The 22,785-nt window shown below is 39.0% G+C and overlaps 1 protein-coding gene and 1 non-coding gene across 2 annotated transcripts in view; one reads left to right on the top strand and one right to left on the bottom strand.

Annotated features, from left to right (window-relative positions):
• Nucleotides 1-22,785, top strand: part of AK9 (adenylate kinase 9) — a 116,062-nt gene that overhangs the window by 55,301 nt on the left and 37,976 nt on the right. The window contains exons 20-25 of the mRNA XM_024755840.1: nucleotides 1,409-1,485; nucleotides 4,675-4,833; nucleotides 13,861-13,950; nucleotides 14,791-14,991; nucleotides 15,357-15,472; nucleotides 22,111-22,323. Coding sequence (XP_024611608.1) covers nucleotides 1,409-1,485; nucleotides 4,675-4,833; nucleotides 13,861-13,950; nucleotides 14,791-14,991; nucleotides 15,357-15,472; nucleotides 22,111-22,323 — 856 coding nt within the window. The remainder of the gene's footprint in view (nucleotides 1-1,408; nucleotides 1,486-4,674; nucleotides 4,834-13,860; nucleotides 13,951-14,790; nucleotides 14,992-15,356; nucleotides 15,473-22,110; nucleotides 22,324-22,785) is intronic.
• Nucleotides 7,797-7,869, bottom strand: TRNAG-CCC (transfer RNA glycine (anticodon CCC)). Its single transcript has one exon. It is a non-coding gene; the product is annotated as a tRNA-Gly (tRNA).

Genomic DNA, 22,785 nt, shown 5'->3' with positions numbered 1-22,785 from the left:
CTGGCAGCAAAATTCTTCCTCCTTCTTGTCAGGTCTTAGCAGATTCTTAGCAGCAGCATACAGTACCCAGGTTTTGGATGAGGAAAGTCTCACAAAATAGCCCTACCTGACTAAGTAGAAGGATTGCCAGTTCACACAAAACAAAGTAGGGAAGGCATGCACAAACAATGTTCAGTAGTCTCAGAAGTCTGGGGCATGAACAAAGAGAACTCGAATTACACCAAGACCTCAGTCTGGATCACAGACTGTATCTAGAACACAGTGAGAGAACACCCCCTATTAACAAGAAACACGCTTGTTGGGAGGAGAGGTGTAGTAATATCTTTGAAGAGAATATATTAAAGATTTTCAAAGAAAGGGGAAAAAGAACACACAAAAAAGCACTGAATATGAGAATGACTAACCTATAGAATGGTCTGAAGAAGACTGCCCCAGAGTGGGCTGCAGAGATGAATGGGCTCTACTCCACTTAACTGGTCCCCTGTTTGTGAATACTTGATACAGTTTTTTTGATATTATTTTTAAAGACGCAGTCAACATTCTTATACATGCTTCTTTGTGCAATAGTATGCCAGTACTTGAGGGCTAAATTCCTAGATACAGAATTTCTAGGTCAAAGGTATGCATGTTTTAATTTTTAATAAATATTGTCTTTCTCCATCATTTTACTAACTTTCCTTATACCTGTCTTCATCATTAAGGCAGGTTTAGTCCTTGAACCCTAATGAAAGACAGATTCCCTCCAGATATTTGTTTCCCTATCCCAAGTCTCTTTAAATTTCATCATTACTATATTAAAAAGGAAATAAATCAGAAAATAATTCTTCTGGTTACAAAGGTAAATTTACAAATTTTCTACTTATTCATATGGAAAAATTTTTTAAGTGTAAAAAATGTGAAATAAAGTTTAAAACTCTCAGAATGCCACCATCCAGAGATAATTACTATTAACAGTTTGATTCATTTTATTCTTGTCTTTTAATCATCATTTATATACATTTTAAATACAAAAGTAAATTTGTATTATACATAGTTTTATATTATACCTTTTTTCATTTAACTCTATGTTGTGAACACTTCTCATTTAATCAGAGGGAAAATGATACAAATTATCCCAGCTTGGAGTTAGACAATCCTTTTTTAATTTTTCCGGGTTTCCTAATTAATAGCCAAAGTTTTTAAAATACAATATTTAAACTTTTCTTACCAAAAAAAAAACCCCAAAATTTCTGAAAACTAACTAGCCTCAGTATGAGTAAATTAAACATTTACATTATAAAGTAAAAAGTATAATGAATATTATAAATGACCTACTGTTTAATTTTACCATTATAAGCCTTAAATTCTATAATATTGTGAGATATCTGAATTTCCAAAGATAACTAAATTTTGGACCTTTTCATTTCAGAAAAGCCAAAGAAGAGACGTTGAGAATAGAAGAAGAAAATCAAAAGCTATTGGAAGCTATGAATGCGAAAGCAAAAGGCAAACATAGGATTATATGATTAATAATATGCCATTTGATTTTGTATTGTGACTGCCAACAGCTGCAGTACTTCCAGTGAATTATAGACAGGGTGACCATATTTCCCAATTTGCCCATGAGAGTCTAGGTTCATGCCCAGGTTCCTGAAGTATTTGTTTGACCCCCCTCTCATTCCCATAGTGTTCCAATTTGGATAATAAATTATATGGTCACAGCAGTACTGGATTCATAGGAAAAGGAATCCTGACACAGATACCTACTCATCCACCCTGTAAGAGGGGTACACAGTAGGACAGCATGTGCAGCACGTCTTCAAAGGGTTGCGCTGGTCACAGGTGACATGGCTGTTGGAATTACTTCTATTAAAAGGATCCTGTAGGAGTTGAGGAAACAGCTAAACTCTTACTATACCCATTGTCTTTATAATTAAACTTCCATCTCCATTATAGAAGAACTTACCCTAAAAATTTCTTTTAAGACTGGAGTTTTAAACCTGGGGATAAAATTCAGAGGTCTGTGAATTTGAATGGGGAAATAATTATACTCTATTTTTTACTAACCCTTAACTGAAATTTTGTATTTTACTCACCTAATAATTAATATAGGCTACAAACCACAATAGTATTAGCAGCACCTTGACTTTGTCACCAGTAGAAACAAAGATATTTTCATATCCCATTCCAGTTTTAGATGTCTTGTTTATGCGTGTCACTATTCCAAAATTATGGTAGTTATTCAACCAGTTCCTGGTTCTTGTTACTTAATACATTAGCACAGATGCACATGTTTCCTATACCACAAAATTTTTTTGATATCTTGATAGCTGTATTCAGTATAATTGGCTTCTTATTTTATTTTATGAGATTGAAAGCATTATTCTAAGAAGGAATCCATAAATTTCACCAGACTGACAAAGCCGTCCGTAGCTCAAAAGAGTGAAGAAAGTCTGTTTCAGTGTTCCATTGCTGTGCAGCCAGCCACCCCCAAACTGTAAAACAACCACTATCTTTATTCTGCACAAAATTCTGTGGGTCAGGACTTCTGGCCGTGCTTCTCTCTGCTCCTGGAGGACCTTGGTTCTGGCTTTGAGTGTTCACCTTGGAAGGGGCTCCACCAGCCCCTGTCAAGCCTTCAGATTGACCTCTGCAACTCTAATTGACATATTCACTGTGACTTCATGAGAAATCCAGAGCCAGAACCACCAACTAAGCCACTCCCAAATTCCTGACCCCAGTAATTGCGAGGGCAATATGTGATTATTGTTATTTTAACCACTAATTTTGGGGGTAATTTATTATGAACCAATAGATAACTAATACAACATATACATGAAGCAATAGATAACTAATACAATATACACTTAATCAAAAATCACAGATAGTACAAGGATCTTAGAACACTTTTCAGTTCGTTCCTGACTCACATGGAACACAGATTATCCAGTAGGATTCTAGAAAAGTTTTCAAACTTTTTACATTTTTCAGCATCATTATATAAATTCATTTTATATATACACTTTATAATGTACCTAATGTGGATAAGAACACAACTTACAGATAACCAAATGTATGCGTGTTGGAGGTATATGATAAGTTTTTTTTTTACTATAAGAGATACTCAGCTAAAAGACATTTTGAGTTTCTGGAGTAGAGTATATATAACTTCATCTCTCACCCTAGTAGAATTCAGCAAATGATGCTACCTCCTTGTGTGTATCACCATAAATTCTACATATAACACAAAAGATTCACCACATTCCAACTCACATACTTGGAAGCCACATGCTTGGCAATCCTGGTCAGACTTCAAGATATAAGGACACTTCAGGATGCTTTTTTCTTTGTGCTTAATCACCCCAATTTAGATTAAAAATCCAGGTGCCAGAGGTATCTCATACCACTAGAATGTGATTCTTGGAAGGTACTTACTGGGCAGGGGGCAGGGGAGGGAATAATTTCCACAAGAGTCCAGAAAACAAGCTCATTTAGTTTTTCATATTTTTACATAGAAAATACCTTGTTTCAGTCAATTTAAAAAATATATTAAAGGGAATTGAAGAGTCAATTTAAAAAATATATTAAAGGGAATTGAAGAGATGGGTTTTCTAACACCACCATTTACCCCATCTTCTTCCTCAAAGACTTCTGTGCATTTATTTCTTATAGCTGTCATCAGCAACTATGTAAAACTTGGACTTATGTTTTTTAAATTTTAGCATACTGATCAACATACTCTATTATAATTTGTAACTAGCTGTAAGAAAATATATAGTCTAGGCTAGTGCTGCCCAGTAAAAGTAAAATGCAAGCCATATACATAATTTCAAATTTTCTAGTAGTCACATGAAAAGAAAAAAGAAACAAGTGAAATTAATTACAATCATCCCTCGGTATCCATGAGGAATTGGTCCCAGGACCTCCACGGATACCAAAGTCCATGAATGCTCAATTCCCATATATAAAATGGCATAGTATGTGCATGTAACCTAAACGCATCATCCCGTATACTTTAAATCATCTCTAGATAACTTATAATAACTAATAAAATGGAAATGCTATGTAAATGGTTGCCAGCATGCAGCAAATTCAAGTTTTGCTTTTTGGAACTTTCTAAAAATTTTTTTCAAATATTTTCAATTCGTGGTTGGTCGAATCCACAGATACAGAACCTGAAGATTCAGAGAGCCAACTGTATATTTTATTTAATACACTATATCCAAATTATTATTTTAACATGTAATCAATGTAAAAATTATTGATATATTTTTACATTCAACTTTTCATACAAAGTCTCTGAAGTCCATTGTGTATTTTGTACTTACAGCACATCTCAGTTTGGACTAGCCACATTTCAAGTGCTCAATAGCTACATGTGGCTCGTGACTACATATCAGACAGTGCAGGTATAGCCATTCCGTTTTAAATGGACATTTGGCTTGTTTCCTGTCTTTTACTGTTATAATATTTGGGAATGCTATATGCATTTCCCCATTTTGAATGAATCCTTAGGCCGGTGCTCCCATAGCACTCTGAGCATATTACTATCATCCTTTACTACTGCATTTTAATAGATACAATATGTAGAGACTATATCTATCTTTCTCATTAAGCCTCATGCTCCAGGGGTCATTCCCAATTAAATATTTTCTGACTTAATCTAAATAATTTATTTCTTCTCATTTTTTATAGAAGCAGAAGAAACTGAAGCTGAGGCTGACGAGGAGATTGAAGGTGAGGAGTCTGAACTTCACGAAGGGTCTGAGGCCCCTGAGGTAGCTGAGGAGACCAAGGCATCCTTACCTGAGGAGGCTGAAGCTTTCGAGGTCCCTGAAACAGAACATGAATCAGGTTAGACTTTATTAAGGATCATATCCTTAACTCCACTCTTGTCCATTGGCATGTATGTGTGTGCATGTGTGTATATATGTGTTTATATGGTATAAAATGGAAGCAGGCTGGGAATGGAGAGATGTGCCCCCAGAGTGCAGCCGGTTAGTCCAAATCACATGGCTGGAAGTGTGGTAGGAAAGCTGAGTCTGCTCTGCCCGGGGGGTTGACACTCAGAAGCAGGGCCTGCTATATAATTTGTGGGGCACAGTGTTCAAAAAGTAGGGGAAAAGAGCCATTAAAAGTATGAAAATATAAAGCTCTTTCTTTTCTTCCATGGTCTCTCTTTTAACTTGTCATAGTACTTTTTGTTTGCTATTTAATGTCATTCTAAGTAAAGAAAAATTAAAATTTTAAGTTATTAGCATGAATTTTACCGTTTGTCTTTATGTTGCCCTATGCCACTTTTAAATGCAAACGTTAAGAGCACTTAACTCATATGCAGAATCATTGAAACTACACGATTTGTATTTTGCAGCTTGTACATGCATATGTATTTTATTCTTACCAGAATACTAAGTCAGTTTCGTACACAAAACTAACTCAGCTTCTTATTTCATTTCCTAATATGCATATATTCTAGCAATGCCCTCTACTTTTAGCTTCCCAATGATTAAGGAAAGGGAAGACTGAAAGGAAAAGGAGCTCTGGGTTGCCCTATCTTTTCCTTTCTTTCTGTGTCATCATTTTCAGTCTAGCCGAAATGATCTAGCTGCAGGTATCTGAAAACCTTTAGCTTGTGAGATTAGTTTCTAATTCAATACTGACCGTGCTCGGAAGCATTTTATGAGCCCCACATCATTTCAATTTAGCTAATACAGGAAAGTAACATGAGCAAGAAGAGATGTGATGAGGTTCCATGGTCATTCATGTCTCTGAATGCCATCACCTTCATTCTGCATCTGGAGCAAGTTCTAGTTCAAAGGGAGACCACGGTCTCTCAAGGGCTGTCAGCATCCTCCCCACCCCAAGCCACTAAGTCACACTTACTCCCACATATCGTGGGTCCCCTAGAATTCTATGCTCGTGATAGAGCATCAGGAACACTCATGAGAATGAGATCGCAAAGAATGGCAGACGGAGATCGTGCATATCTCTGCTCACACACCTGCCCTGTTGTCCCATTGGAGTCCCTTTGGATTTTGCTTACAAAACTCAATTCAAAGATAAAATTATTAAAAATTTCAAAATGACAACTAAAGTGCATTAAACTAAGTATGAGACCATTCTGGGCGACAGATCTAGAGCAACTGCACAGCTCGTACACCCATGAAGCCAGCCCTCCTCAGAGGTCCAGTTTGGTGGGTTGGGGCAGGGCAAGAAGGAATCTTACAGATTTCCAGCGAAAGTCACTCTCAGGGCTGGAGAGTGGGCTTAAGCAGCAAGATAGGGTACCTCACTGTGGTGGAAGCGGGGCTCATAAAATGCTTCTGAGCACAATTAATATTGAATTAGAAATTACTCTTACAAACTGAAGGTTTTCAGATACCTGCAGCTAGATGCCAGCCCTGGAGCAATTAAGGGATGAAAACCTGCTGTTAGCTGGTAAAAGAACCAGGACTAAGGGGAATTTTTACAATGAGAAAGCTCAAATTTAACATAGATCGTTTTTACTACAGGGATTGGCATTAGGTTTATGGGACAGTAAGTATAAAATCAGAACCTTGTGCCAGACAGAAGAGCTAACAGGATGAAATACCCAATTTTCTTTTTAAGAATCCCACACCTTTATTGACTTCAACTCTCACCCAGAAACTTCATTATTTTCTTGAGTGCTTAACCAATTAGTCTGACAACAATCTTCCCACCCACCTACCTTTTACAAGGAAACAGGCCATAAAATATCAAAAGAAATAAAAGAAACTGACATCCATTAAATATGACACAAATGTCCATTAAATGTTTCCAGGTTTCCAATATCCCCAAAGTTTCACAGTTGGTATTTAATAGTGTAACAGATCTAGGGGACAATTTAATGTCATTGCCTTTTATCTCATTATTTCCCCCAGGCAACCTAAATTGGGTGTTCTAAAGCCAGTAGCCTACTCCATTCAGGGTCAGTTCTAGCCAGCTCTGTAGACATGACTGGGCTTCTCCAGAACCAATTAGCATCTGTGAAATCGTGGGTCTGTTTTGTCCCTGTTAAACCATATTCTGTTTCACAGAAGGGCTTGCATCTGGTTTAACTAGTGATTACTTCTTCCATCCAAGGGTCCTTTTTCACAAAGTCTTCTCCTGTAAATTGCTTAAGTAGGCAATTTGTTTTTCACTTAAAACTGCCTTGTCTAGCCATCAAAAGACAAATACCATATAATTCTACTTATATGAGATACTTAAAAGTAGTCAAAATCATAAAGACAGACAGTATAACGGTGGTTGCCAAGGGCTGGGAGGAGGAGAGAATGGGGACTTATTGTTTAATGAGTATAGAGTTTTTGGTTTTACAAGATGAAAACAGTTATGAGGATGGATGGTGGTGTTGGTTACACACCACGTGAATGTATTTAACACCACTGAACTGTACACTTAAAGATGGTTAAGGTGGTAAATTTTATGTTATGTGTATTTTACCAAAATAAAAAAGAGAAAGGAAAAAATACTACCCTGTCTAACATAAATCCATTACTTTTGGAATTTTTTTTTACTTTATCCAGAGTTCCCTGTGGTAGGCTGATGGTGGCTGCCAAAGGTGTGTCCACATCCTAATTCCTGGAACCCATAGATGTTACCTTATTTGGAAAAAAGGTCTTTGCAGATGTAACTAAATTAAGAATCTTCTTTTAAAATATTTATTTATTTAGCTGTGCAGGGTCTTAGTTGCAGCACGTGGGATCTTCATTGTAACATGCAGGCTTTTTAGTTGCAGCATGTGGGATCCTTTAGTTGCGGCATCCAGGCTCTTAATTGCGGCACGTGGGATCTAGTTCCCTGACCAGGGATCGAACCTGGGCCCCCTGCATTGGGAGTGCAGAGTCTTAACCACTGGACCACCAGGGAAGTCCCTAAATTAAGAATTTTTTGTTTTGTTTTGTTTTAATGAGGCTTTGAAAGCCCTAAGGGATCTTCCTTTTTTTTCTTTTAGTATTTATTTATTTGTTTGTTTGTTTGGCTGCATAGGGTCTTAGTTGTGACATGTGGGATCTTTGTTGCAGTGCACAGGCTCTTTGTTGTGGCACACAGGCTTCTCGCTAGTTGTGGCGCATGGGCTCTAGAGCGCACAGGCTCAGTAGTTGCGGCGCATGGGCTTAGTTGCCCTGCAGCACGTGGGATCTTAGTTCCTCAACCAGAGATGGAACCCACGTCCGCTGTATTAGAAGGTGGATTCTTAACCACTGGACCACCAGGGAAGTTCCTAAGAATCTTGGTATGGGGAGATTATGTGGGATTACCCAGGTGGGCTGTAAATGCCATCATAAATGTCCTTATAAGAGAGAGCCAGAGGGAGATTAGACTCTCACACAGAGGAGAAGGCAATTTGAAGATGGAAGCAGACATTGGGTGATGCAGACTCCAGCCAAGAGATGACAGTACCCAGGAGAAGGTCAAAGAGGCAAAAAGGATTCTCCTCCAGAACCTCCGGAGGTAGCAGAGCCTTGCCAACACCTTGATTTCTGACTTCTGGCCTCCAGAACTGTGAGCGAATACATTTCTGTTGTTTTAAGCCACCAAGTTTGTGATAATTTGTTTTGGCAGCTACAGGAAACTAACACATACCCAAAGCAGGCTTTGTATATCTCCTGCTTGGGAACACATCTTTTCCTTTGAAGTTTGGCTTCTGTCTTGGGCCACAAGATAATCATTATCTCTGTCAAATAAGATGACTGAAGTCTCATTTCAATCCTTTCGGCACTCTAGCCTTAGAATGGAATGACACATGTATTGCTTAGAATCGACACTTTAAAGGGCAATAACCTATGCATTCCGAGGCTGCTTAATCACTTTTCTCATTCCCAATTTGCTTTCTTTATGTACTGGTTAGGTATAGGCCAATTACATGCAAGAACATGAGCTTAGAGTAACCATTGGCTCAAATCACAGTGCTTCATTCCAAGCACTTCATGGACATGTAATAGAGTCAGCTAGTAATAAACATCGGGAAATTCATCCATTCCTTCAACAAGTATTTACTGAAGTCCTTCTAAGTGCCATGCAAAGCAACGGACACTAGGTAGTACAGACTCAGCAGTGACCAAGACAGTCAAGAGCCCTACCCTCAAGGAGCCATCATTCTATGGGGTGAAGATCAAGAATGAACAAGTAAATAACTAGGATAATTTCTGATTGTGTTAAGTGCCATGAAGAAAAATCTATGAAGACACTAAACCAGTACCTGGGATATAGTAGGAACTCAGTAAGTGTTTGTTCAATGAATGAGCAAGGTAGAGACCCCGGGGGTGGTTTGGAAGAGGCAACACTAAACGTTATGGTCAAGGAAGAGTGTCATCTGAGATGATATTTGAGGCAAGACAAAAGCGCTGAAAGGATCTGGGCAGAGATCCCTCCACTGCCAAGTCTCTGAGGTGGGCACAGCTTCACATGGTCAAGGAAGAAATTGAATGTGGTTGGAGCATGGTGAGCAAGAGGGACGTGGGAGGTGAAATTGGAGAGCAAAGCAGAGACCAGAGGCTTATGGAGATGGGAGTTTTCTCTAAGTGTAAGTGGTCAATCTGATCTTACTAATATTTTAAAAATTTCACATTGGCTGCTATATGACAAGTTATAGAGTTATCCTGCACCTCAAGTTCTTCATTTGTAAAACAGGGCTAGGAAGATTTACCTAGCAGAGTTTTTATATGGATAAGAACATTTCTTTAAAGCACCCAGCAGAGAGTCGGCCTCATAGTTCATGCTTTAACATCATCATTACCAGACTAGAACTTAGAGATGTTTTCCTCGTCTGCCTTATGTTCTGAAAAGACCAGAGCTCAGGATTCCTAATTCAAATTAAGTGAAACTGAATCTTAGCACTCTCAAAATCAATAGTTACATTCCCTCCCCGAATATCAGAAGGAAAGGAACCAGCATTTGGGGCTTAAACCAATCAGGATAAATTCCTGGAGCTGGAGAGAGGGTCCCATTCCCTCAGCCATGTGGGGAAGGGTAAACACTGGAACAAAAGCACAGGTCTGTCAGGAAGGAAGAAGAGGAACACAGAGGCTGGGTGAATTACCACCAGTGTCTGTCACAGGGTGTGTGGTATAAAGTCTCTCCATCTCTCCCTTGCTAAATCTTCACTAAATTCCACATTGCTCTCCAATGCTTGTTTTCAAGTAGACTATTGGGAAATATATCAGTTTCCTAGGATAGCTTTAACAAGCTACCATAAACTTGGTGGCTTAAAACAACAGAAATTTACTCTCTCACAGTTCTGGAGGCTAGAAGTCTAAAATCAAGGTGTTGGCAGAGCCATGCTCCCTCTGAAATGTCCAGGAAAGAATCCTTCCTTGCTTCTTCCTAGCTTGTGGTTACTCCAGCAGTCCTTGGTGTTCCTTGGTTTGTAGCTGTATCACTCCAGTCTCTGCCTTCATCTTCACATGGCCTTTTCTCTCTCTCTCTCTCTCTGTGTGTGTGTGTGTGTGTGTCTGTTTCTGTGTGTCTTCTCCTCTTACAAGGACACCAGTCATTGGATTTAGGGCCCACCCTAAATCTGGGATGATTTCATCTCAAGATCCTTAACTAATTACTTCTGCAAAGACCCTGTATCCAATTCATGTCACATTCACAGGTACCAGGGGTCAGGATGTGAACATATCTTTGGGGGAGGGCACAATTGAATCCATCACAAGGAGTGTAATTCAAGGAAAAGGAGCAGGGGACAGCAGACACCTAGGGTATATAAAGAGCAGCGCTCATAATGACAACTGCACGGATAGTGTGTCCCTAAGACCAGTGGTTCCTTAATGGCCATCTAAAAACCAATGCCATGGTCTGATCAAGTTTTCTCCAGTCAAATGCATCTCTCTCAAATAAAGCCTGACCTCACCATGTTGAGTCGTCAGGACCAGGCTGGGCAGCCTGGAGTGAGCAACCACTGAACATTTTGCAAGTCGCTTCCTGCCACCCCATTATCCAGAAACCTGACCAGATTTAAGTAGCAAACAATTCAGAGTTTAAATTCTGGAGCACGGATGTTCAGTGTTGTTGATTAAGCGTTGATCATGTGCTTCCACTATCAAGTAACTAAGTGGTAGGGTTGACTTTTTAAATTAAGAAGCATAGCTGCTGACCTTGCTTAAGAGGAAGACTATTCCATCTGTATCCATTGTGACTGCATTTGTCTACAAGTAACAGAAATGCCAAACACTGTATTAAATAAGGGACATGTCTCATCCCTGAGTCCAGGGTATTTTTTGTTTTTTTGTTTTTGTTTTTTTGGCTGCGTTGGGTCTTTTTTGCTGCACATGGGCTTTCTCTAGTTGCAGCGAGCAGGGGCTACTCTTGTTTGCAGTGCGTGGGCTTCTCATTGCTGTGGCTTCTCTTGTTGCGGAGCCCAGGCTCTAGGCACACGGGCTTCAGTAGTTGTGGCACGTGGGCTCAGTAGCTGTAGCTTGCGGGCCCTAGAGCACAGGGTCAGTAGTTGTGGCACACGGGCTTAGTTGCTCCACGGCATGTGGGATCTTCCCGGACCAGGGCTCCAACCCTTGTCCCCTGCATTGGCAGGTGGATTCTTAAACACTGCGCCACCAGAGAAGTCCCCAGGGTTGGTTTGATAGTGTAAAGATGTCATCAAACATCTTCTGTCCTCCTGTCTCCATACCACAGTCTTTGGCTCAAAATGTTTTTCTTCTGTTATTGTTTCAGATTCCTTTCTCAGGATCATGTTTTATTATTTTTTTAGTTAGATAGTTATTGCTTTTCAACCACATTAATCTTCTTCTTGATAATTTTCACCTCATTGTCCTTTTTCTCTGTATTTTTTTGGAGAGTTGTTATCTTCCACATCACTGACTTATTTTCTGCTCCTTATTGCCTCTCTCCTGATGTGTATTTCAATTCTGCTATTGCATTTTAGATTTTCTTGCATTGTGTTCTTATTTCAACTAGCTTTCTTGTATTTCTGCCTTTATCTTAGATTGGTCTCTCCTTTTGCCTCATGGCTCCTATTTCACAGACTCTGTTGTCCTCCTGTGCTTTTTGAGTGTACGAAGTACATATCTTCTAAAATTTAGTTTATTTTGCTTTATATGAGAAATCTTCAGAAGCAAGCTTTTCATCTGAATCTGTGAATCAATACTCTCTTTCCTTCATTATAGCATATTTTCATAGGCCTTGTTGTTGCTGTTTTGTTTTGTTGCTGTTGTTGACTTCTCCCTGAATGGAGCAGGTAGAGTAGGGTAACCAACAGGAAGGGTAGGTAGAGTATTTATAAGCACCACCCCCCTCCCCCCAACAAACGCACAACACGCATATACTCCTTTCCCTTAAACTTCCTGCCAGGCACTCTCAGATATAGACCTGAAGGTCAGCTCAATGTGCATCAACCTGATTCAACTTATGATATTTAGTATCATCTTCTATGGCTTTTCTAGACTGAAGCTGGATCTTCTTCATCCCCAACTATTGCATTCTCTGATTAAGCCAGAGAAGCTAAGACAGTTTAGAATTTTCTGTATATTCTTGGTGTTCTTCTTCTCTTTGTCAGGGTTATGCTTTTCTTTAGGTAATTGAACACCTTGCAATTAAATATGCTGCCACCAGGCCAGCCCTAGTCTTGTCCCCTTCTACTCCCTGTTCTCCTGAGTATTAAACGTTACAGATTCTGTAGAAAGAGGACCCAACTATTACTTTAGCTAACTTAAAAGACAGCTTCCACAGTATTACAGAATGGCTATAACAGCTTCCACAGTATTACAGAATGGCTACATATATATTTAAAAAATGTGTGTGTGTGTGTGTGTGTGTGTGTGTGTGTGGTCTACACAAAACTTGTGTCTCAGAACTAGGAGAGACTATGGGCTGAGAAGAAAGATTATTAGTCCTTCCTTCCCTGAAACTAACTATGCTAGATCTGTATGTGGATCATGTCTTATATCATCCAGGAAAGCAGTTGTTGATCTACATCTCCAACAGTGGTATTAGTTGAGACGCTCCTCAGTTTCACCACACCAACACCCACAGCTGAGACTTTGGCATATCATCGCCCTTTATTGCCACTTTATGATCCTTTGGTATATCTTTACGGGTATCTCAAGAAATTAAAAGAACTATCAGACACTGCTAGTTTGATGCCATGTGAACAGGAGTTTGAATGATATTTAACAACAGTCATCAGTCAAAATTGTATGTACCACTTGTTATTCTGGTCAATGTCCTTTTGTGTATTTAAGAATATTCTTCATTTCCTGCCTTATACTATTATGTATTTTTATGCCTTGCTGAAACCAAGCAGTGTGCTCGTGTGCCCGCGGCACAGGAAGCCAAACTCAGACAGCGGGTGTTTGCATGTTTGCAGCAAAGTAAGGGCTTATTGCAGGGCGCCAAGCAAGGGAGTGGGAGATGAATCTCAGATCTACTCCAACTTGGTCTTTGAGTTGGGGGCTTTTAAAGGGGAAGAACAAAGAAGCTGTAGTTAATCGTCATCTTGTGACATTTCTTAATTGTAGTTTCAGGGGTCAGGATGCCTACTGTTCATGAGTCTCTGCTGTGGGGGTGCATGATCAGGGGTCTTGCCCTGGAGAAACAACCTGAGTTTGTACATTAATGATGTTATCTGACTCTGGTTGATTAGTGTTCAGTTAGCACAGGATTGAGGTCAGAGGGGACAAGAAAAGGAATAAAGTTTTGAATAGGGAGGTTAACCATAAACTAGGCAGGGGAACTCGGTTTTAGGGGGACTCAGTTTCAATACTTTACCTAACAAGAACCATATTATCAATTAGATATAGTATACACAATTTAAACTATGTTTTGAAATTTTCTTTGTGCTAAGAACTTCATAAAGGAATAATGTTTTAAAATTCAAACACTATTAGATTGGTTTTTTTAAAGTGTCTGAGCCTACCGAGGATACTACAGTTGGAACAGAAATTCCAAAAGGATCCAAAGAGGGACTAGAAACTAAAGAATTATCTGAAACAGGTTAGATTATCAAATAAAAGTAGTTAGTGCATAAAAGTGCTTTTCATATTCTCTTACAATTTTAGGCATAGTACCAACTTCCTACTTGTTTCTTTCTATGTCAGTCGTATGCCAGTTGATGTGTGTTATATTTATTTATCTAACTTATTATATTAAAAGTGTATCTAGCCAACTTATAACAGTTTTTCATCAAATTTTATGTTATACATTTTATTAACAGTTAAAGTTGCCATATGAAATTGATATTAATTATCCAAATAATTTGGATTTTATTTATAAGTAATAATTCATCTACAGCCAATACAAGGAACAAAGTATAATTGAAATATGAATTTATAAATGTATATTATTGCTTAGAACACTAAGTTTATTTCTTTCAAATTTTTAAAATATTTATTTAATTTAATTTATTTTTGGCTGCGTTGGGTCTTCATTGCTGCGCATGGGCTTTCTCTAGTTGCGGTGAGCAGGGCCTACTCTTTGTTGTGGTGAGCAGGCTTCTCACTGCGTTGGCTTCTCTCATTGCAGAGCACGGGCTCTAGGCACATGGGTTTCAGTAGTTGTGGCATGAGGGCTCAGTAGTTGTGGCTCGTGGCCTCTAGAGCACAGGCTCAGTAGTTGTGGTGCACGGGCTTAGTTGCTCCACGGCATGTGGGATCTTCCCGGACCAGGGCTCGAACCCATGTCCCCTGCGTTGGCAGGCAGGTTCTTAACCTCTGCGCCACCAGGGAAGCCCCAAATGTTTTTAAAGTATTATAAAGTATAAGTTATTTTGGCAATATGACTAAAGATATAATGCCTGAAGGCTCTTTTTTCTTTCCTTTAACTTTTACTCAAAAGTTGTACTACCTGAGTTTCCAGAAGACGCTTATCCTGATGTTCCTGAAATGGAGCCAATTAAAGAGAGTGTCAGATCTTTCTACTCCGCCTGGAGGCAGATGGAAACAGCAATCAGTGACTCTTTTACTCAAGTTTTAAACTTGGAGATTGCTGACAAAACTCCAGAGGAACTACTTCAAAAAGTCATTGAGACCATGGAAAGTAAGGGCCGTCTGTAATCATAACATTTATTGTCATGAGCAGGTAATATTATTAAAAGTACTGTGAAAGTTTAAAGCCTGTGGTTTGTGAAGCAAAACAGTCAGTATAACCAGGGATGATATTTAAAATATTTAACAACTGTCATAGTGCAGGCACCCACCAATCAGAACAGCCATGAGGCACAAACAGCACTGGCCAAACTGGCCAGTTGTCACTTAAAGAATTTGTGAAGGCCTGTCTGCATACACATTTAAGCTAAGAGACCAGTCCCTATAATTAATTTTCCTAATCTTTGGCTACTGTAATATGCTAATAGGCTTTTATCCTAAAAATATCTTCCCAACTATTTATTCTTTTTTCTACAGAACCTTTCCACTATGCTGGCTGGGAGTTAACTATGGACGATTATGATGAAGAAACAGAAGACTATCAGGCTGAGGCCGAAGGCGATGAGGAGCTAGAAGTGGAGGAGGAGGAAGAGGTAGGAGTCTTGGTTCCTGCCCCTCACCGTGGTCACATCACTGAAAGCGCACATATCCAGAGTGGTAACGGGCACTTTTAGACTCCAAGAAAACAAGCAGGGATCTTCAATTTTATAAACATTTTCAACACATTTTGCCTCCACCCAGCTTCATTTGACCTCTGAAATGCCAGGGCTACTTAGACAGTATATTACGCCCATGAAAAAAGAATTTTTAATTTTTTTCCCCTGGAAACGTCTATAGGTATTAGAGACAGAAATATTTTATAAACTTAACAAAAGTGGATGTCCATTGACAGGGGAATGGATAAAGAAGATGTGGTACATATATACAATGGAATATTACTCAGCCATAAAAAGGAATGGAATTGGGTCATTTGTAGAGACGTGGATGGGCCTAGAGTCTGTCATACAGAGTGAAGTTAAGTCAGAAAGAGAAAAGCAAGTATCGTATAATAATGCATATATGTGAAATCTAGAAAAGTGGTACAGATGATCTTATTTGCAAAGCACAAATGGAGACACAGACTTACAGAGCAAATGTATGGATACCAAGGGGGAAAGGGCTGGGGTGGGAGGAATTGGGAGGCTAGGATTGACACACATACATTCCTGATACTATGTATAAAATAGACAACTGTTGGGAACATACTGTATAGCACAGGGAACTCTACCTAATGCACTGTGGTAACCTAGAAGGGAGGGGATATCTGTATGTGTACGGCTGATTCATTTTGTTGTGCAGTGGAGGCTAACACAACATTGTAAAGCAACTATACTCCAATAAAAATTAATAACAAAAAAGATTTAACAGACGTGGGTGTTTTATACAAAGCACAGCAGTGGCATCTTTGAGGGGCTACGGGCATGATAACAATGAGTGGTTTGCTCAATGGGAACAGCTCATTTTAGGCCCCAATCTTCTCCCTTGGCACCACAATTTTGGTCACTGTTCTCAACTGATAGCCTCCCAGTTCGGGCATCTGTCAATAATAAAATAGGAGGTGATTCTTTTAATTCCGGTCTTTATCAATAAAATGGGTAGATAAACACTCAGTTGTAATTAACTTACTGTTGCTTAACTTAAACCCAAATATGTATGTGTCAAACAACAAATGTTACACAATATGATTCTGCTAACAGCTTTCGGTACTTTATCCTAAGGAACTGCTGAGACCTTCAGTCAGGGTGGCTAAAGGATGTGGGTTTTGTCCCAATAATATTCAGATTCTCTCCTCTCAGTCATCCTTCTTCTGTGCCCTCCTCTGGTCTGCAAGAACACAGTGTCTTTCTTGTATCTGCAGACAGTTCTCAAGCTGTCTGTAATATTCAAAACTTAAATTTTTAAGTATGGTCTTCATTGATAATATAGTGTCTTTTCCTCACTTCCATTCTTCCTAATTTACTGTAACACAGATCAGTTTTACCTGCAGGATTAGTTTCCAAAGGCTTCCATAACAAAGCACCACAGAGACTTCCCTGGCGGTCCAGTGGTTAAGACCCCATGCTTCCCCTACAGAGGGCATGGGTTCGATTATTCCTGGTTGGGGAACTAAGATCCCACATGCTGCATGGCAAGGCCAAAAAAAAAAAAAAAAAAGCACCACAAACTCGAAGACTTAAAACAACAGAAATTTATCCTCTCACGGTTCTTGAGACCAGAACTCTGAAATCAAGGTGTTGGTAGGTAGGACCATGCTCCCTCCGAAGGCTCCCGGGAGAACGCTTCCTTGCCTGTTCCAGCTTCTGGTGGCTCCAGATAATCCTTGACTTGTGGCTGCCTCTGTGTTGGCTTCAGCCTCTGCCTCAGTCTGCACTTGGCCTCTCTTCCGTGTCTTCTCTTATAAGGACACTTGTCACTGGATTTAGGGACCACCTGGGTAATGAACAGTGATATGTCATCTTGAGATCCTTAATTACATCTGCGAAGATGCTTTTTCCAATTAAGGCAGACATGGCTGCCAGGAATTCTGGGAGAACATCCTTAGAAATTTTGATCTAGGAAGAAAGACAACACTCTGTCTTTACATCCACCTGGAAAAATCACAAGAAAGAATTTCACTTCTCCCAGCTCAGTCAGTTGCCCCTATTAATCATAATAACTAGAGGACTTTGTATATGATTGAGCCAACCTCAGTCACATGCACTCAGTGGCTATAAGGTGAGGAGTCACTCTGATTGTCTGGTCCATTTGAGAACCTTGGAATGTGGAAGAAGTGGTTCTCCATGAGAAGAGGGAGAAGGGTCATGTTACTTGAAAAGGGAAAGAAAGGTGCTATACAGACAAAAGCAAAAAAATGTACACTAACTCATGATAAAAATTCTGGGAAGATATGTACTCAAATGTTAACAGTCATTCCAGGAAAGACGGAGTAAAAGGGATTGGATTTACCCTCCTGCCTGAAACAACTGAAAAATAGGATAAATACATGAAACGGTTTTCAAGACATCGACATGAGACAGTGAAGCACAGTGATCCCAGAGAGGTGGGAAATAAATGAAGTGCATCCTACGATTTCCCCATCTTCCTGTCTGTAAGGCTGTGTACCTTGTCCAGGCTGTGGTACAGGGAGGAGGGACCCAGACAGAGCCAGGGAGACTCGTTGATTGGAGGATTGGAGGATATGAAGCAGAGAACCCCTGGAGACCAAAGCAGCTAGAAGGGAAGGGACCAGAGATGAGAGAACTGTACACAGAGAGAGCTCTGGACACCTGCAGAGCAGCCCCTTCAAGTATTCAACAGAGCACTGATCAGCTTCGCATGTAAGGAAACTACTCAGGGCCCTGGGAAGTACCAAAGATTAGTGGGACTAGTACTTGGATCTCACACAAAGCCAGAAATAATGCCTGTTCCCACCAACTAGACTGGAAAAACCTCATAATTCACAGGGCATTGGGTAGTATACTAAAAAGAGTCTAGTCTTAGGAAGGGGGAATAATTAGACCTGGAATAGCACACACAGAAAAATAAATAAAAGATCTACTGATACAGACACCAACCTGGATGCATCTCAAAACAATTATGCTAAGAGAAAAAGCCAGACCAAAAAAGAATACGTACTATGTGATTCCACCTACATAAAATTCTAGAAAATGCAGGCTAATTATAGTGATAGAAAAGAGAGCGGTTGTTGTCTGGGGATGGGGCAGATAGGAGGCAAATAGAGGCAGGAGGGGCAGATTACAAAGAGGCAGGAGCAAACTATGCAGTTGACAAATCTGTTTATTATCTTGACTGTGGTGATGGTTTCATGGATCAAACGTATGTCAAAACTTATCAAATTATAAACTAAGTATGTAAGTGTTTTAATGTCAGTTATACCTCAGTCAAGCTGTTGAATGTGTTAATGGTGGTTATCTCTGAGTGATGGACTCACAAGTAATAATATAGATAAATACTTATCTATATTGTCTGATTTTTTAACATTCGAGATGCAGTGTTTTTACAATAGGAAAGATCAACAGCAAAGATATTTCGCTTTTGCCACACAAATAGAAAAAGAAACAACAGTTCTAATGTTGCTTCAGAGATCAGAAATTGCATCAAGGTGTGTCCAGGTGTTTGTTTTTCCTTATCAGTTCTGCCTGCACTTGGCTTGTGTTTAAATCTGAGGTTATTTCTTTCTCTACTTGTGGCAAATTAATTCCTGCCTCTCCTCCATCTCTTCCATTTTTTCCTTCCACAATACCTAATACCAGTTAGGTCTCTTGGATCTATCCTCCAAATATTTTATCTTTTCCCTCAAATTTTCCATCTCTTACTTTTTTGTTCTTACATTTGTAGAGTTTGTTCAAACATGTGTAGACTCAGCCTTCTAATTTAAGACATTCATTGGGGTCTCTAGAGTGGAGTATTAGTTTCCTATTCCTGCTGTACCAAATTGCTACGAAGTTGGTGGCTTAAAATACCCAAATTATTGTACAGTTCTCACAGTCAGTATTTTGAAATGAATTTTAGAGGGCTAAAATCAGTGTTGGCTATGTTCCTTCCTCTAGAGGAGAAGCCTTTCCCTATCTTTCCCAGTTTCTGGAGGTCATCTGCATTCTTTGATTCATGGCCTCTTCCCTATCTTCAAAACTCATCACTTCAACCTCTACTGTCCATCATCTCATCTCCTTCTGCCTTTGACCTTCTTGCATCCTTCTTATAAAGACCCTGTGATTACATTGGACCCACCTGCATGGTCCTCCCATCTCAATAGCCTTAACTTAATCACGCACATACAATAACATAGTCACAGGTTCTGGGGATCTTTGGGGGCCAGATTCCACCACAAGTGCTCACTCTCTTCCTCAGCTCATTTACATATTTTATTGGTGCTCATGAATTCTTTCTAGTGTTTACATGAATCTCTGTAAATGTCTCCATCATTTTTCTACTCTGAGATTGGGTTTCTTCCCTGCCTGTGTTGTAGAGTTTTGTGGTCTGTTTGATCTGACTAATCTCGCAGTGTGTGCCAGGCTTCCTGAGAAGGATGGTTGTTTTGTTTCTTTGTTTCTTTTTTTTTTTCTTTTTTTTGGCTCAGTGGAGTTCAGGACTGTTGCTGGAGTGCTTTAGGTGACAACATTCTCAAAAATTATGAAAGGCAAAGTGACTTTTCTCCCCATTGGTCAGGAGCATAGCAGCAGATAGGTCACCTATTTTGTTGCTGAGGCCTGAGACAAGCTCAGCTACCTGGATTCCTCATACTTACCCAGAAGCAGGGTCAGGGAGGACTCCTCCCGCCCATACAGCTCCTTCTTGGTCTCTTGCAGGCCACAGAGACCACAGACACTCCTGGGTGGTAGTTGTTGATGCTAACATTCCCCCAGGAAATCCACAGATTTCTACAGGCAAAATTGCTCCGAAGACTTGGCATCTTAATGCTCTTGTTCCTCTGTTGTTTGTCTCCAGGTACTCGTCCCCCTCATAGCGGTAAAGAGTGTTGTACAGTTGTCTCCCCTCATGTCCATGGTTACCAGCCACCTGCCCCAGCAGCTATTTACCACTGAGGAGGTGGCAGAGAAGGGAAGAGAGAGTCTGTAGATCACCATCTTCCCAGAATCCCTTGCTCCAAAAAGACTCCCCAACCTTGTCACCCACCACTCATCTACCTCACACTTTTTTAAACTGAAATTCAAATATAACTGGGGAGCCTTCATTTTCATTTGCTAAATCTGGCAACCTTACTTTAGGTGCATTTATTGAAAAACAAGAAAGACTGGAGAAATTAAGCATCCAACTCAAGAACCTAGGAAAAAGCATAACAAAATAAACCAAAAGAAAGTAGAAAGGAGATTAAAGGCAAAAGTTAATGAAATAGGAAAATAAAACCAGTAGGCCTAACTTCAAAAACAATGAAGAGTTGGTTCACTGACAAGAGCAATAAAATAGACAAACTTCTGGCAAGTAGAATGAGGTAAAAAGAAGGAGCAGTAGATAACATTTGAGATAGAAAGGGGTATATAATCAGATTTTAAAAGATGGTTGTTTTAAATTACAACTTTAATAAATGTTTAAGTCAAAATGAAAAGCATTTTCAAAATACGAATTATTAAAATTTGCTTAGGGTGAAAGATAAAAGCTGAACAAACAAAAAAATTGTAGGGAGTTATAGGACAGTTCTTGTTGATTAGGTAAGTCCTATGTTATTTAAATCTTCCACATCATAGAAAAACATCAGTACTTTCCAGCTCATTTTGAACCTTGCATAACCCTGACACAAAAATTGAACAAGAATGACACAAGAAAAGTAGAGATTAGTCTTATTTTTGCTCCTTTACAGGAAGTTGTTTATTATATCTTGCTTGGGGGGGGGGAAAAGGTGTGTTGTAGAATAATCATGTAAAGTATTATTTCATTGGTATTTTTAAAAATAATGTATTTGTGTCTATTTTTGTATATAGATGTGTAGGATAAACTTAGAAAAAGAGGTCTGGAAGGATACACATAAAACTACTGAGTGTCAATATAGTATTGTAAGGAAGAAGTTGAGAGGAAATGTTCACTTTATGCATTGTGATAAGTTTTGAATGTTTTTACAGCAAGCGTGTATTGTACAACACACAAAATTATTTTTTAAATGTACTTTGCTTTAAATAAATTGCAAGAGTCCTTAAGGGACTTTACACACAGTTTCTTCATCTATCACAAATAAAATATATTTCACATTTCCAATGGAACAAAATAAAATAGTTCCAAATTATTTGATATATAGCCACTGAGTAGGAAACAAAGCAAATCCTGAGGCATCTCCCATTTCATTTTCAATGGGTAAGAAGTTGCAGCCCTGACTCAGCTTTTACTTCTTGGAAATAATTTTATTTTAGAAACTGACCTCACAGTGACCCTGCACCAGCACATAATAGGTGTTTTTATTACACATTTGTCTGTAGAGGGCTGGGGATGCCTTCATTCTCAGTGCTGCTTCATTTTCTTTATAAAATAAAGACGCTTGGGATGTGAACTCAGAGGGATATGAGAACCTGATTTTTTTGATTAATTTAAATAGTATAAGAACTGATCTTTTGTGGATTGTTTTAAATGGATATTGTTATGGATTAAATACTATTCAAGTTGCATTTTTTATAATTCCCTCTTTAGTATTACATGAATAATACATTAATAGTGTTCTCCAAACTTTGAATAATATTTCTAGAATGAAGATAGAATTAAAGAGAAGAGAAGGCATTTGGGAGATACAAAGCACTTTTGTCCAGTGGCTCTCAAAGAAAACTTCGTCCTACAACCAGGCAGTACAGAAGAAGCAGCTAAATATCGAGAAAAGATCTATTACTTTTCAAGTCCTGAGGCTAAAGAAAAGTTTTTGGAGCAACCTGAAGAGTACGTGGCTCATGATGAACCATTAAAGGTGAAAACAATATTCGCCTCCTGACAATCGCTCCTGCGTACTTTTTTAGGGACTTATTACCAACCTCCACCATTTTACTCAGTAGTGAAGTCCCCAGTCTAATATAATGGTATGGAAATATCTAGGTTCCAAGAACAACTTTTTGGAATATAACATAATCTAATTATCTATTTGGATTTCTTCAGTAATGCCTGTGTCAGACCAACACATGGTATCTTTTTACCTGAAGTAGAAAGTCACAGCTGAATTTACTGTGTGTAAATGTATTGGATTTATTTTATTGCCTAATCATTTTGACATACCATTTTAACATCTAATTTCTTGTTAGACATTTTTTCACAGTAATTTTTATAGTGTGAGTTTGCCATTGTGGATATGAAATAGTACTTAGGAAATCTTTGGGCATATGATCCTTCGTTTCTCTTAATTATTTTATTAGTATAATTCCTTAGAATGGGACTA

The sequence above is a fragment of the Neophocaena asiaeorientalis genome, unplaced genomic scaffold, assembly GCF_003031525.2.
Source record: "Neophocaena asiaeorientalis asiaeorientalis breed wild unplaced genomic scaffold, Neophocaena_asiaeorientalis_V1.1 scaffold105, whole genome shotgun sequence".
In the NCBI taxonomy this organism is placed as follows: Eukaryota; Metazoa; Chordata; class Mammalia; order Artiodactyla; family Phocoenidae; genus Neophocaena; species Neophocaena asiaeorientalis.
The sequence above is the reverse complement of the archived record's forward strand: the minus strand, read 5'-3'. Positions and strand labels throughout refer to the sequence as shown.